The sequence below is a fragment of the Ascaphus truei genome, chromosome 2 (assembly GCF_040206685.1).
Source record: "Ascaphus truei isolate aAscTru1 chromosome 2, aAscTru1.hap1, whole genome shotgun sequence".
Lineage (NCBI taxonomy): Eukaryota > Metazoa > Chordata > Amphibia > Anura > Ascaphidae > Ascaphus > Ascaphus truei.
In genome coordinates, this window is record NC_134484.1 from 66155916 (window position 1) to 66171739 (window position 15824).

Here is a 15824-nt window from a genome sequence, read left to right on the forward strand (position 1 = left end):
TAATGTTCCATGTATGTTTTTCTTTGTTCCCCTTCTTTTACTGTATTAGTCACTTTCAAACTGTCTGTAGAACGGTGCAACGGATAATTGATTCACCAATATCATCTGACATTTTCTACCACAAAATGAAACATTTTGAGTAGATAAAATAGTGTTACAAGGTATTACCATTTACGGACGCTACTCGCAAGACTGACTTGAAACTGTAAATTGAGTTTCCAAAGAAATAGATTTACAGTCGGTCCTCGGTTATCCAACGGAATCCGTTCTGGAAGTAGCGTTGGATAGTGAAACAGTTGTAAAGTTAGTCCAATGTTAATCAGTGGCGGTGAGCGTTAGATAACGCATTTAGGCGTCGGATAACGCATTCTGGCGTCGAAAAACAGCCCTTAGGGTTGCATTGTAAAGCGTTGTATATGCCATTTGTTGTAAAGTGAAACGTTGGATAACGAGAACTACCTGTAAACAATATCTACATTTGTTTTGAATCTTTTTGTGTTTTGAAGCAAAGCGGCATACATAATTAGAAACGTGCAAGGTTGAAATGCCTTCAGTCACTTAACTGATTCATTACCACGTTCACAGTTCCATTGTTGAATACTTGTTTAACAGCATATGATCAACATGAGAGATATGTGAGGCTTCAGAAACTGTTAACACTGAGCAAACAGAGAACCCCTGAATATCTGCATCTCTTCCACAGGTCATCCAAACTTCTTTCATTTGTCCCACTGTCACAGCATACAACGTGTAGCTGCAGACAAGGATTCTGGATAGTGTCATGCAAATCAGCATTCTTGTCAGTCAATTAAAAACCCTTGCAGCTTGAAAGCAAATCTCCTGAACTAACTATTGCTACTAAAACGGTGCACTTTATCCATGTAAGAATAAAATGTAGTGAGTGCAGTTTTTCCATTAGAATATATATAGGCTGAGGAGTGGCAGGGACTGTGCCTGCAAAATGTCTCTGTAAAGCGCTACGCAAAACTAGCAGCGCTATACAAGAACATGCTATTATATATATTTTTTTATGATCTTATTTAGCACCTGGGTAACGAGAGCGATTAATTGTACGCAACAAAAGCACAAAATCGACACTTATAAGACGTACCTGAAAGGTCTTCACTGTGTGTTTACATGGGAATTTGAAGGAATTGTTTACGGTCATACAGTGTGGAGCCTTTTAACAATAATTGAGAGGGAGCCGCTCAGTGAGTAAAGATACTGACTGGCACTGAGTTGGAAGCAGAGGAGCCTGGTTCAATTCCCGGTGTCGGCTCCTTGTGACCTTGGGCAAGTCACTTTATCTCCCTGTGCCCCAAGCACCAAAAACATAGATTGTAAGCTCCACAGGGCAGGGATCTGTGCCTGAAAAATATCTCTGTAAAGCGCTATGTAAAACTAGCAGCGCTATACAAGAACATGCTATTATTACTTTCCAAATCAAATACGCGTTAAGAAACATATGAGCAGACTAGGTAGTCACGTAGTTCTTACCTGTTCCTATTTACTATGTTTCTTAAGTGTTATTTGACCAAGGAATCTCTTTACCTACCTGCAAAGGCAGACGTTTCAGATAGAAGGTAAATAGTGTGTTTGACTTCATAGAAAGTATGAAAAATGAGCATACTCTGTGGTCCAAATAATGGATACCTATTTATATTAAGTCTCTATTTTTCATGTAATTGCCTTTCATTCCTTATTCTACTTCTCACTGGAATGTGTTGGCACCTTAGCGTTATATGGTTGATAAAAACATACAAGATGGGGGTGTGCGCAACGTCATTGCGGATGCACACGAGCTAAGGAAGGTCCGTGCACTCCGCCGACTGATTTCAAATTAACGGCCCCGTGGGACATTGCACCAGCGGGGATGGCACAAAAGAAAACGCCGAAGCCGGGGACCCCAGATCTCTCTCGCTACAGCCGCAGACAGCCAGCGGCAGCGGAGAGGGAGAAAAGGAAAAACAAAGATGGCGCCGCCGAGCTGAGCGCACGGGAGAGCACGGCTGCAACAAAAGCTAGAAAACGAGAGAGGCAAGTTGCAGGACCGGAGAGGGATATACCTGACAGAAAGGTAAGCCTGAGAAACTCGGCGGAGAAGGCCACAGCAGGGGAGGAGACAGTAATAACTAACCAGGACCTCCAGAATATGCTTAAAGAAATGCAAGTGAACTTTCAGTCAGCTCTGGATAGAGCTGTAAAGGAATTTAAAACCGAAGTTTATTTATTGGCCAAAAGAACTACAGAGCTTGAAAATAAAATGGACATTTATTTACAAAATCAGGTAAATATGGACTATGAGGTGCTGCGTCTCAATGAAGATATAAGAGCTATGGGGGATGGTATAGATGATCTAGAGAACAGGGAGCTAAGGCAGAATTTACAAATCCGTCATGTCCCTTAGCCGGTGTCCGCAAAAGCCCTCCAGCCATATCTTAAGAGACGTCAATTGACCCCCAGCTATAAGATGGCGATCTTCTGATGGATCGAGCTCACAGAGCTTTGGGACCGAAATTTGAGGACCCCACCAATATGCAACCAAGGAAATGATTATAAAAGGCTGCAGAAACAGAGGCTCAATTGAATTAGAAAATAATTCCATCCAGATTTTCCAGGATCTATCCAGAGTGACAACTGACAGGAGAAGAGGGCTGCGTCCAGTGACGGCGGTGCTCCAGGAGTAGGTGGGCCTTTTTGTTCTACCTGGTGGTAAACCATGAAGGCAGACTGATCTCGCTCCGTTACCCCGAGGAATCAGCATCTTTTCTGTCGGCGTTGGGTCTGACCCCCCCGGGAGGTCTCGGGTCAGCACAGACGACCTCGAGAAGATAACACGGATGATGATGATCAATCAGCTGAGGGTGCGGTTGCCCGGAGATAAAAGATTGAAGACAGACGGTGGATTTGAGGGACTCTTGGTGAGTCCGCGGCCATCTTTTTGACCGACGATTTGGCAAACCAGGGAAAGATATCCCGGATGTGTCTAGCTTTGTTTGTTTTCTCTCCTCTTTCCACTTTCCTCCCTGTCTCCCTCTATACTTTTTCCAATCTATTACTGGGACTGTTTAATATACAGTTTGGAGTCTGCCGCCTGCTTCTTGGGTGCCGGGATGCTACAGCTGATCGCCGGACGAAACCGGTGAATACACGGATTGAGTGCCCCGGCGATGGGTGAGGGGGCCTCAGCAAAAAGACTTAGAAGGGCTGGTTTTTATTTGGTTATAGATACAATGGACACTAAGCCTTATCGAGAAACCAAGACCAAACTACTGCTCGGAAACTTTAATGTTAAAAGACATTGAACACTTAAAGATAAAATGTGATCCGGGTTTTTATATTTCAATCCTGGAAGCATATCCCTATAAGTACATGTTAACACGAAAATGTTTAAATGTTTATTTATTCCACAGGTGTTGGGAATTGATGCGTTTTTTAGGTTCTTTTATTTTCTAATCAAGCTGTTGTGAGGGCTCGATCAGGGGAGGGAGAGCAGATAGAGGCAGGGTGTGCAGGATTGGTGGGAGCTCTGCATGCCCGACGTCAGTAAATGTTGCAGTCACCCCCATTAGGGCCATATGCCCGCCAGGCCACATAGGCTCTGGCCGCAAATTTGGGGCAAGTGGCTGGTTACACTCATCTTACTTTATAGTTTAATTTTTGCTGTTTTTGTTTTTCCCCAAGTTCCCGGAGGAGTCAAGTCCCTTTCCTTTGTTCTTTATCCCCATCTGTTCCCTACAACCATTAAAGTTTTTCGTTCGCAACTTTCACATGAGAGAGAGAGAGACACGACATTGGACATGACTAGTCAAGCACCATTGAAGTTAGTATCCCAGAACGTTAAAGGTCTTAACAGTAATGGAAAACGTAGATTGGCCCTAAAAAAATTTAGGAACCTGAAAGCAGATATGTTTTTTTTTGCAAGAGACTCATTTTGATACTGAGGAACCCCCAAACACTTTCAGCAGGACATACCCTATAGCATTTTACTCTTCTTTTACTAGCAAAAAAAGAGGGGTTGTGATACTGATTAAACGGGACATCCCGTTCCAGGCATTGGAGGTTAAGAGAGATCAAGGGTGGAGGTCCCTAGTGGTTTGCGGGCTTCTTTCAGGCCAACATATCACGTTAGTGAATATCTATGCACCCAACAAGGGACAGATTGATGTTCTAAGGGAAACACTGGAATCTATGGCAGATAGCCGAGAGCAACTGCTGATATTGGGAGGTGATTTTAATATGGCACCAGATCCGGATTTGGATAAGTCCACCCACCCACAGCAATCACACACTGTGCTGATATATAGTGTAGCGAAGAAATTTAGACTGCTACGTAACATTAGACTGCTACTATGGTTTGTGGAATGTCTGGCGTAGCTCACATAAAGGACATAGGGATTACTCTTTTTATTCGCCCCCACACGATTCGTAGTCCAGAATTTACCAAATATTTGTATCCCCGGGTGTTTTGGAGCTATTGGTCCACTCAGATATAGGGCCTATCACGTGGTCAGAACACACCCGGTGGCGATTATATTCGATCCTCCATTTGTTAGGACTAAATCATTCCATTGGAGGATGAACGACTCATTACTGAATTACCCAGAGATTAGCTCACAAATTGGAGACTCACTCCAAAATTATTTCTATATCAGCAATGGCTCTGTATTGTATTGTATGTCTTTATTTATATAGCGCCATAAATGTACATAGAGCTTCACAGTAGTAATACATGTTGTAATCATTTAAATAACAAATAATATATATAACCGGTCATGGGAATAAGTGCTTCAGACATAAAAATAACATTAAGGAAGAGGAGTCCCTACTTCGAGGAGCTTACAATCTAATTGGTAGGTAGGGGAACTGTAGAATCAACATCAATATTATGTATGGGAGGCACATAAGGCCACAATCAGAGGACAGCTCATCTCAATAGCATCACACAGAAAGAGAATAAAAACAGAAAAAATGGTCAAATTAGATCACATAAAAAAAAACCATTGAAGAAAATGTATACAATTCTGACCCAGGCAAGGTGGGAACTTAAGAGGGTGCAATTAGAAGACATAGAGAAGGCCCTTAAGTGAACTAAGCAAACGTATTATGGTAAGGCAGATAAGGCGAACCGTTTATTGGATCAGATCGTGAGCATTGGTCCCTGTTATTAGGTTAAAAGGAGGAGAAGTGACTTACAACTTTTTAAAGATAGCAGAGGAATTTGCTAAATTTTATACGGAACTCTACGATCTCGACAATTCAACTCTGAATGCTAAAGTTCAGCACCTGGCCCAGATTGAGGTTTATCTTGGAGATTGTAACCTCCCAAACCTGTCAGAGGAAGACCACAAAGTTCTAAATGCAAAAATAACCCGGTTAGAGTTAGTAAGGGCAGTTAGCTCATTGAAGCTAAAGGCACCGGCCCCAGATGGTTTCTTAAATTTGTAATATAACATTTTTATAGGAATCCTACAAGGGATTAATATAAAGGATGAGTGTTACAAACTATCACTTTTCGCGGATGATATTATCCTTACTATAGCTGACCCATTGACATCTCTCCTAAACTTACAATCCGCTCTTCGGAGCTTTGGGGAGTTGTCTGGGTATAAAGTTAGAGGGTAAGTCGGAAGCGCTAAATTTAACGTGAAAGGGAGGTCGACGTTCTTAAACGTCATTTTGACTGTAGGGGGAAATAGTCCCATCTGAAGTATTTGGGGATATACCTTACATGGGACTACAACTCATTATATAAAGATAACTATCCCAAACTTTTTTCCAAGATTAGAAAGGATCTACAAGTTTGGAATTCTCACTATATCTCCTGGATAGGGCGTATAACCGCAGTTAAGATGAATATCCTCCCCAGACTTCTATATTATTTCCAAACATTACCAATATCTGTCCCACTTACAAATATAAAAGAAATTCAAAATAGAATTATACAATTTATTTGGAAACAAACAACCGAGAATAGTGAGGTCATTTATGCTGGAGTCTAAAGAAGGAGGGGGTCTAGCAGTTCCAAATATTCTAAAATATTATATAGATATAGCCTCTCATTTGAAACAAATGGTCTATTGGCACTCCCCAGGAGGGACCTATGCCTGGGTGGATCTGGAAAGCTCACTTAAATACCCGGTTGGCCTACCTACTCTGCTGTGGTCGAGCTACAGGACTGGGCTTGGAAAAAAGTCAGAGCCGGCAGCAATCTGGTTTACTCTGAAAATCTGGCAATTGGCAAAAAAGAAATATAAGGTTATGTCAACTCCATCTAGATTTACGCCCCTATTCGGTAATCCAGGGTTTTTGCTGGGTTTTCAAGGTCGGGACTTTGAAACCTGGAGACATAGAGGAATTCTAGAGATGGGAGATTTAATAGAAAAAGATAAGTTGATGTCGTTTGAGGAAATGATGATAAAATACGTTTTACCTCGAACTGAGGTGTTTAAATATATGCAGGTCCGACATTTTGTGCGCCAGGGTTTCTATGAGGAGGAATTCCCCAAATACAAACGATTTGAAAATGCAAAACAAAAAAATATCAAAAAGGTCTGATCTCATCAGTGTACCAAAGTTTAATCCCCAAAAGGATACCCCGGTCCATAAATATATGGACCAGTGGGCTCTGGATTTCCAGACTGAAATAACAAGAGAGGACTGGGAAGATACATGGGATTATGCGGGTAAAACCTCTATATGTACAGTTACAAAAGAGAATATTTAAAAAAATTTATTACGCTGGTATTACTCTCCCAAAAGGTTAAAGCAAATGTTTCCTGAGGCGACCGATAGATGTTGGAGAGGATGCGGACAGATAGGGGATCTAGCACATATAGTATATGGTGGTTCTGCCCAGTAATGCAGATATACTGGAGCACAGTATTGAAATTAAAAGAAGATGTGACGGGAATCAAGGTTCTGCTAGATCCAATTTATCATCATTTTGGCCAAGCCTATGAAAGACGTAAATCATTACACAGCTAAATTAATTTTACATATATTAACAGCGGCTAGGTGCGCGGTAGCAGCAGCATGGAAAAAAAATACTGCCTCCCTCCAGAAGAGAGGTTAATAGAAGGGTTAACGATGTACAATTAATGGAGAGAAACTTCATTTTTGAATCACACCACAAGGAAGTTTTATAGAGTCTGGGATCCCTGAGATGTTGGATAGGGGTGAGACCCCAATAGAATAGAGGATCTGGGAGTGATGAGTGTAGGATATGTTGCTGATAAAATGTTACAAAATATGGTATGATATGCAATGTGACTGTTACAGATTGTAATAATTCTGATACAAAATGGTTGTTCCCCCCCTCCATTTTTTCTGTACCCCTTCCCATTTATGTTTGAAAATCTTAATAAAAAATATAAGTTTAAAAAACAAACACAAAAAAAAAACACCATACAAGATCAGTCTTCTGAAGTCATCTTTTGTAACAAAATAACTTTCACGCAACACCAACTTTTAGAGCAGTGTCATAAAGGCAGCAGAAGTAGTGACATACAGTATGGAACTTCTATTACCTTCAGGTAGCAGTGAGCATAGCAGTGGTGAAGCAGGTTATCAGAAGGTTGACTCAAGCTGCTTACAGTCTGTACCAATTGTTCCGCATACATAGGCACGGAATGCTCAAAGTTGATTTTGTCAGCAAGTATTTTGATGGCGGTCAGAGGACGTATTGGCTGAAAGGTTTTTGTGTTTAACGTGCCACTTGAATGCTGGAAGAAAAAAAAACCAAGATGTATTCATCCTTTGTCATGCTTAATTGGGCAACATGTGAATACTTGAATACACTTTGTTCAGATATGCAGCATCCAAGTTAACAACAAAATACACTTCAATTACTATGCAGGTTTTCCACCTCAGGTGCAAACTAGAAGAATTGCTTTCTTCAGGTAAAGTGAATGAAAATTATATAGTATGCACGAATCGCTTTATTGCAAATTAGTTTATTCCTGTAAAACAGGTGGTATTTGATAATACTAAAGTGTCTATGATTGTATTCTTCAGCCAAAGAGTGAACTTCAAAAACAGAAAATGGTTTGGTCACTGCTTTGCTTTGTAGCTATTTGAGTCATTGTTGAGAAACGAGAGGATATCTGCTTTAAATGTTAAATACTCCTCTCAACAAGGCCGATTAGATAGAATGGTTATTTTTTCCCCTTTATCGGCAGAGTATATACCTCTCAAATACTTAATTGCTGAATTTAGGTTTCCACAAGTGTTCCCTTTTATAGTCAAATCCTTAAATCCCCTAATGATATTTTATTAGGGATAATTGATTGTGATTACAAAAGATCAAAAAGGGAAGGAAGTGATGTAGATGATGGTGAATTAAGGTATGGAAGAGTTTAAACAATTAATTATTCTATTATCTGCCTCAAAAATGCACATTTTGCATGAATAGTTTGTCAGAAGCAATCGCTAGAACTGCAATGTTGTTTTCAGTACATAAGAGAACGTCATACCTTCTGACCCATTATTACAGGCATTAAATGTCCAAGTAGGTTGAATTCTGCCATAGTGATCGTAATGGTGCATTTCAGCAATGTTACACAAGTCAGCCGTGTAGGAATATATTCTTCCAGCGATGCCACTTCTTCAGGACTTGGTAAAGCTTTACTTTCCTCCACAGCAGCTAGGAAAAGTAATGAGGCAAACTAAGAAATTGTGCTTGAATGTGGCAAAATAATAATAATAATAATAATAATAATAATACTACAAAGAAATAGAATAAACAAGAAACTCACAGGGTCTTAAAAACGAAAGAAAAAAAGTTTCATGCAATTTTTTTCCCGATTCCATCAAGAATGTTGTTCTTAATAGAACCGAAATGTGAAAGCAATAGATTTTGGGTTACTTAGAAGAATGAAATAAACGTACCAGGATTTAGACTGCAGTACGCCTCATATTCATGATCTAGGGAACAAGCAATCATCTTCATGATTCTGTGTACTGAGCTGCTGTCCAGTCGAAGATCAATGGGGCCTATAACAAGACGCTTAGTGGACATCTCTTGAATATTGCCTGGCTCTTCAGTCTTTACAGAAGGGAAATCCTGTTGATTTACAGAACCTAGTGAAATATGAAATGTAATTCATTACTACAACAAACCCTTCTGGTTAGGGCAAGAGTGGGGTTAAATTCTGTTGAGAAGCCATGCTGTATATATTTTGGGTGAGAACAATAAAAAGAATAATACCAACTTTATTTATAGTATTTTTCTCCCAAATGGCACTCAAAGCCCTTCACACATTGAAAGCTAACAGCTGCACAAAAATAAAAGGAAAACATTCAAAGCTAAAAATATAAAGCTATAAATACAGATAACTTATGAACGGCAGAGCTTAAATGGTCATATCTAGTCTAATTTATATTACAGTATTGTTTTTTCCCCCTGAGTTTCTTGTAGTTTTAGCTATTGTTTCTCAGCTTGCTTCCAGCAAACAAGGATGAAGAAAGAAAAAATGGCGGTGCATAGTCGGAAGTAATACACCGAGGGCTGGTAAGTAAGCTCATGAAAAATGTATTAGCACATGTAACACAGGATTATAAAACACTAATGCGTTTCACGCCCGATGGCGCTTTATCAAAGAGTAGAGGAATCTTAAATGCCTGTCTTCCTCTTTACATCTTTACACAACAGTAGAACATTTATACATTTAGTTATAGAAGTTGTGTATTATAAGCATCAATTAACTAATCCTACAAAGAGGAAGACAGACATTTAGGAATCCTCTACTCTTTGATAAAGCGCCATCGGGCGTGAAACGCGTTAGTGTGTGTTTTAATCCTGTGCTACATGTGCCAAAACTTTTTTTCATAGAGCTTACTTAACAGCCCTCGGTGTATTACTTCGACTATGCATCGCCATTTTTTCCTTTCTTCAACCTTGTACCGGATACCAGCTGCAGCACGTCGATCATGGCACAAGAAAAAGGAGATCCCGTGACTACCACATCAGTTTCTGCTGACATTCTGTTGCCGTGTATTCCAACGGAGATGATGCCCGCACATGACCGGTAACTTAGTGGTTTTACTGCATGAATTCAGCCACCTACAGATCAATTACCTAGTATATTCATGCACATGAAATTATCTATACATGAATTTCATTACTGTCTTGAAGCTCGTCTGAATACATGGGACTTACTGGGACTTATACTTTTCATCCTACTTTTGTGCACCGACACTTACTAGCCTTAGCTTAAGGTAATCATTGCAACATTGTGCAAGTGTGTTTCAATAGGAACAGCATGAAGGTTTTCTGAAGCGCTGTTCTGTTTGTTATGCAGCGTCCACAGTAGAATGCGCTTGCTTCTGTGCTCCACGGCGCATCACACGCTCCCCTGCAGCAGGAGATATATCCTGTCCTGCAGGCACAGGCGACAGGAAGGCGTGTCGGGGGTCACGGGGTCACGGAGCTGGTTCGCCCTTGTTGGGCAAATTGTTCACGGACCAGACCGTCGCGCGAGAAATACAAACCTGTTTGTAGCGCAAAGCGCACGTGCACGCACGCTATGCACTAATACATTGTAATCCTAGTGTTTGTTTAGGCGCGAGCTACCTGCACTATGGACGTAGCCTTACAAACTACCTCTCTCTGCTTCCAGCATACAAAGTTAGGAACAGATATGTTCTATGGTCACAGCTATTTCTTCTGCTCCCATTGTTACAGCTAATCTAAGCTGTTGGAGAATTGATGAGTATCACATATATACATCTGTAATTTTTACTAAATGTGTGCATACATACATCTGCCACTTGTACTAAATACAGTAAATACAAGTAAATAGAGAACAAACCCGGAGAAAGGACGGGACAAATTGGGTTTAAGGCTTTACAGCAGTATCAGTGTCTAAGTTTTGGAACACTCCGGGCACATATTTACTAAGCAGTTTTCTGCCATACGGTACCTTCTGAAACTGGAAGACCGCTTACAGCTCATTGACTTGAATGGGCTTTAAGATGCCTTCTAGTGCCAGAAGGTCTCTTATGGCAGAACACTGCTTGGTAAATAAGGACCCAGAGTATCCCAAACCTTGAAGACACAGGGTCATATTTAATAAGCAGTGCTGCAATGGAAAGATGGTGTTATACCGCTTAGTAAACATGTATCTTCCAAAGTGTCTTGTGGAGTAGCACTTAATATAGATGTCCGACAGTCCCAAATATTGTTTGGCAGAAGAAAACACAAAATTAAACAATTAAAATGCCATATTTCAGTAGAGAAGCCACAAATTCAATGATTTTGGTCATTGAAGGATTACATTTCTGTATACAAAAAAATTAACCCCCCTTTTTCTCCCCAAAGGGGTACAAGCCAAGGTGTCTCTCAGTGTATGCATCTGCCATACTACAGATGACACTCAAGTACAAATTACGTTATTTAAGAAGAGATCTTTCCCCTCCGCAAAAGGTGGCAGTCAGACCGCTTCAAGTCAATCCGTAACAGTGACCTTAGAGGTAAACAATAATGATTGGTTAGGCAGAAACTTCCTGTCTGCAGCCATGTTTGTTTGGAGGGACATACAGTATCTTACAAATGAATAAAAAAAAAGTTAAATGACCACACAGTTTCATTTTAGGAGGCCACGTCAATAAATGAAGGTTTATTTTAAATGCATGTTGTCAATGAAATTTACATTTCTTAATTAAAAACAGTGTGTGCACTAACAAAAGACGTCAACAGTCTCGGTTCATTTTCCCAGTTGGTGGTTCCACTGTACTCATTAATAGCAATTTTATTTATCAGATGGAATGTGGCAACACCACCACGTTCCACAGCATACTGTATTACAATGGGGTTTTAAACACCGTAGTCTGTTGTGTAGTTATGTGATTTTACATACAAATAACATGACTCTACGTCTACAACAATACGTTCAAAAGAGGGGTGAGGGTGCTCAAGTAACTGGATCAAGGTAAATCACATCTTCAGTAAAGATAAAAATACATTAACATAGATAGCTGTGTGCTGCTTTCTACGTTTTTCTATACACCTGAATCTACAACAAATGTTGATTTTGTGGTCTTATTTATACTACAAAATATTTGCAAACTTTATTATGCAGTGGGACAGAAACCGCTCTCCTAATTTAAAATCACCTTTTTCAAAAATATTAATTTGAAATATTAATACAATGCAAATTTCTTTAAGTTTTTTTTTTAAGTGACCCTGGTATCAGAAATGTTAGTTTAAGATAAAATAGTTGGCAAAAGATGTTCAACATGGAAACCAGACGATAGACACAGGAAACTTATCACCTGTCCTTATATTTACAATACATAACCTTTTTTAAAGTGTGGTCAATGTGTGATACCCATTCCACTATATTTCTTAAAGACAGATTCTAATTTTGTAACAAACATTAGCTTCAGTGTAGCAAAGAGCTTTGAACAGGTGAAAAGAAGCTACGGTCATATGAATGGCATATGAAAAACACCCGACCACCCAAACAACGTATCGTCCATACATGCTCAAGTACTATAGATCAGATAGGATACTATATTACACTTCTTCCTTATTAACACAAACGTTATCTTGTATGCCTACCATTGTTGGGACTGCAGGTATCAATATAAATGTACTTTTGAAATGTTTGACTACTACAATAAGGGAACTTCTAACTATGATAAACACACAGAGTTTAGGTCTAACTGCAAGGTATTTGTTTAAAGAACTTTGATGAAGTATGAGCAGATGAGAGGGTGGATGCAGATGTACAGACAGCTTATGATAGAGCTATAGCATGGTCGGATTAGGGCTTTGGACATCCTTTTTAAAAAATATATCAATTGCGTCAAGTAATATACAATACTAAATGCTTGCAAGCGTTATTGCAGTTGTGTTATTTATTGGCTCTACAAACTATACAAAACAGAACATTAAAACACAACTCTATAGGACTAGCTACCCAACAGAAAACCGGCAACCCCCTAAGGTAAATCTGAGGTAAAAGCGAGGACAGACGGTCAAGGACCAGGTGGCACTGGAGGAAGTATTTGTTTCTGTTATTCAAGGGAGGACAAACACAAGGAAAAGAAGCTTGTACCTTTGCCACTAGTTCTTTCCATTGTGTACAGGTAATCCATGTAGAATGCTCCAAACCTCTGCATTCCGGCTATCTCTGTGTATGTCTCCTATCAACAAAGAAACGCAAATAGAACACTAGTTCTGTAAGAGAATCTTGAGATTACAACATGATAGGCAAAGTATCACAGACATGTGCATGTTTGGGTCTGTGTGTCAACACACAGAAAAGCTTATCTTTACAAAAGAACAGAGGTTATCCAAAGTACTCACCTTTCAAGATAGGTAATGAAACTTCTATTGCAAGCTACACAAAAGGACATCCATATGTCTGGTGGACAGTTTGACCACAACACTAATAATGGCTAGTTAATAAATACCTTTAATTGGTCACCTTTGCTTTCCTTGACCACAGGGGAAAAAAATAAAAAAAAAACATTATATATATATATTATATATATATTCATTTTTTTTCTTTATTAAAGATATGAAAGGTCTATGAATCAAGTTTCAATACTTGACAGTGTGTCATTAACAGAAATAACCAACAATTACACATGTAAAAAATGCGCTCTATATCAACTATGGTAAATTGGACTCACAGGCAGTTGAATGTAAGACAAAGAATAAATTCAAGTTAACGCATAATTATATTTCATATGCTACATTTTTTGCCTTTTTTTGTTGCATTATTTGATAAGACAGACACTAATTAACCTTGGCACAAACCCTCCAACATTTGAAACATGAAAATAGGTTCACTTTATTTGCTGTCAGTGCATGACTTGGGTGCTTCCAAGTATAGCCAATAATTAGTATTTTGGGATGTTTTGTGTATATAAAAGGCTGGGGTTTAAATACTCCCATCATTCATTGCTGCTTATATGCCTGAGGAAGTCGCAGGACAAAATGCGTTGGGCGATTTTTTGGAACCTGTGTCTTTTGCTAAATCCAAGCTGCATTGCTGAGACCTCACCCAGATCCATCCCTACTGTAAAACTGTGCCTGCAGCTGGTTGTCATTTCCTTGACTGAGCAGCGAGCAGAGAAACCGGACGCATATCCGTGATTGAGGCACACGGAGAACGGACGCCCTGTGGGCTCACTACCTGCACTGCTCCTGCCGGCTGTTATACAACTTCCTTTGCGTAGGACGCTATGCCAAGATGCGCCTAACGAGGTTCTCATACAGCATTCAAAATACGTTTGCTTGGAATCGGTGACCGCAAACCTGTGCCAGATGATGCGGGGTAAGGAACGGTCTATGGAATTGTGTCTATGGTGCAAAAATTGCAACTAGCACCATTAGACCTACAAGGAACCAGGAGGTTGCACCCAGTCTTGCATCTTCCTCCCTTCAACTCTTTTACACACTGTGCAAAGCATTTACAGGACTTGGACTCACAATATATGCACTTCAAATACATGCAGGGGGTTAAAGTGTGTATTATACACTATCAAGTTTTCATACAAGCAATTAATTTAGTGTACACATCTGTTATGGATTATACCCTTTAAATACAGTATTGGTATATTTGTTGGAACACGTGCTTTTTTTTGTTTGAGATATAGATATAGATATATATAAAAAAACAAATAAGACTGCGCCTTATAATGTGAACCAATCCCCAGCTAAAAGGTATAACAATATAATAATTATATGAACCAATTAATATAGGATGTAATAGGTATCAATCAGATGATGTAACAAACAAGATCAAATATATAAAAAAAAATATATAATTACATAAAAAATATAAAAATATATATATTAAATGTATGTCTATATATTGCTGGTATATATAAAAACTGAATAGAGTAGCATATACCACCAGTGGATGGGACAAGGGAAATAATGAAAACAAAACAGAATAAAACAATAAAACAATAATACAATTGCATGAAGTGATGAAAAAAGTCCAATATAATATGGATCAGTAGTAAGATCTTGCTGCAAACAGGAACATGCTGCCTTCCACAGGGAACCAACGAATTCCAAGCAAATCTGTACAAAAACAAAAAAGAAAGCGCCCGATCCTAGTGCAATATGTCCAAAAAAGTATACATTTCCCTAAAAAATCCAACAAAATGCTAACTCACAAACAACAGATTAAAAAGAGCGTTTTATGAGATATACTCATGCACCGGACGAGGATACAGCTACTCAGCTCACTCCGTGTCTTCACCGCATGGATCTGCAGTGCTCCACTGGGTCTGCGTCAAGCAGGAACTCAGGAAGTGACACTGTAGTTCAGATAGTCCTCCGGAAACAAGGCTGGTGTGAAACAAGTTCCGGGCACAAATGTGTACCGTATCTGAGCTGGAAATAGTTGCCCCTTTCGTTTAATAAGTCCAAGGTGCAGCAGGTAAGTACCCACTTCAGCAACGCAACATACACCCTACGCATTTCTTCACATTATGAAATCACGTAATTTGAAGAAACGCGTAGGGTGTATGTTGCATTGCTGAAGTGGGAACTTACCTGCTGCATCTTGGACTTATTAAACGAAAGAGGCAACTATTTCCAGCTCAGATACGGTACACATTTGTGCCCGGAACTTGTTTCACACCAGCCTTGTTTCCGGAGGACTATCTGAACTACAGTGTCACTTCCTGAGTTCCTGCTTGACGCAGACCCAGTGGAGCACTGCAGATCCATGCGGTGAAGACACGGAGTGAGCTGAGTAGCTGTATCCTCATCCGGTGCATGAGTATATCTCATAAAACGCTCTTTTTAATCTGTTGTTTGTGAGTTAGCACTTTGTTGGATTTTTTAGGGAAATAAA

The 15824-nt window shown here is 39.6% G+C and overlaps 1 protein-coding gene across 7 annotated transcripts in view; it reads right to left on the reverse strand.

Moving 5' to 3' along the window:
• VPS13B (vacuolar protein sorting 13 homolog B) overlaps window positions 1–15824 on the reverse strand; it is a 1123013-nt gene that overhangs the window by 933751 nt on the left and 173438 nt on the right. For all 7 annotated transcript variants that reach the window (XM_075582636.1, XM_075582637.1, XM_075582642.1 and 4 more), the window contains exons 12-15: window positions 13062–13149; window positions 8890–9081; window positions 8475–8644; window positions 7530–7724 (exon numbers count right to left, since the gene is read on the reverse strand). In XM_075582636.1, coding sequence (XP_075438751.1) covers window positions 7530–7724; window positions 8475–8644; window positions 8890–9081; window positions 13062–13149 — 645 coding nt within the window. The remainder of the gene's footprint in view (window positions 1–7529; window positions 7725–8474; window positions 8645–8889; window positions 9082–13061; window positions 13150–15824) is intronic.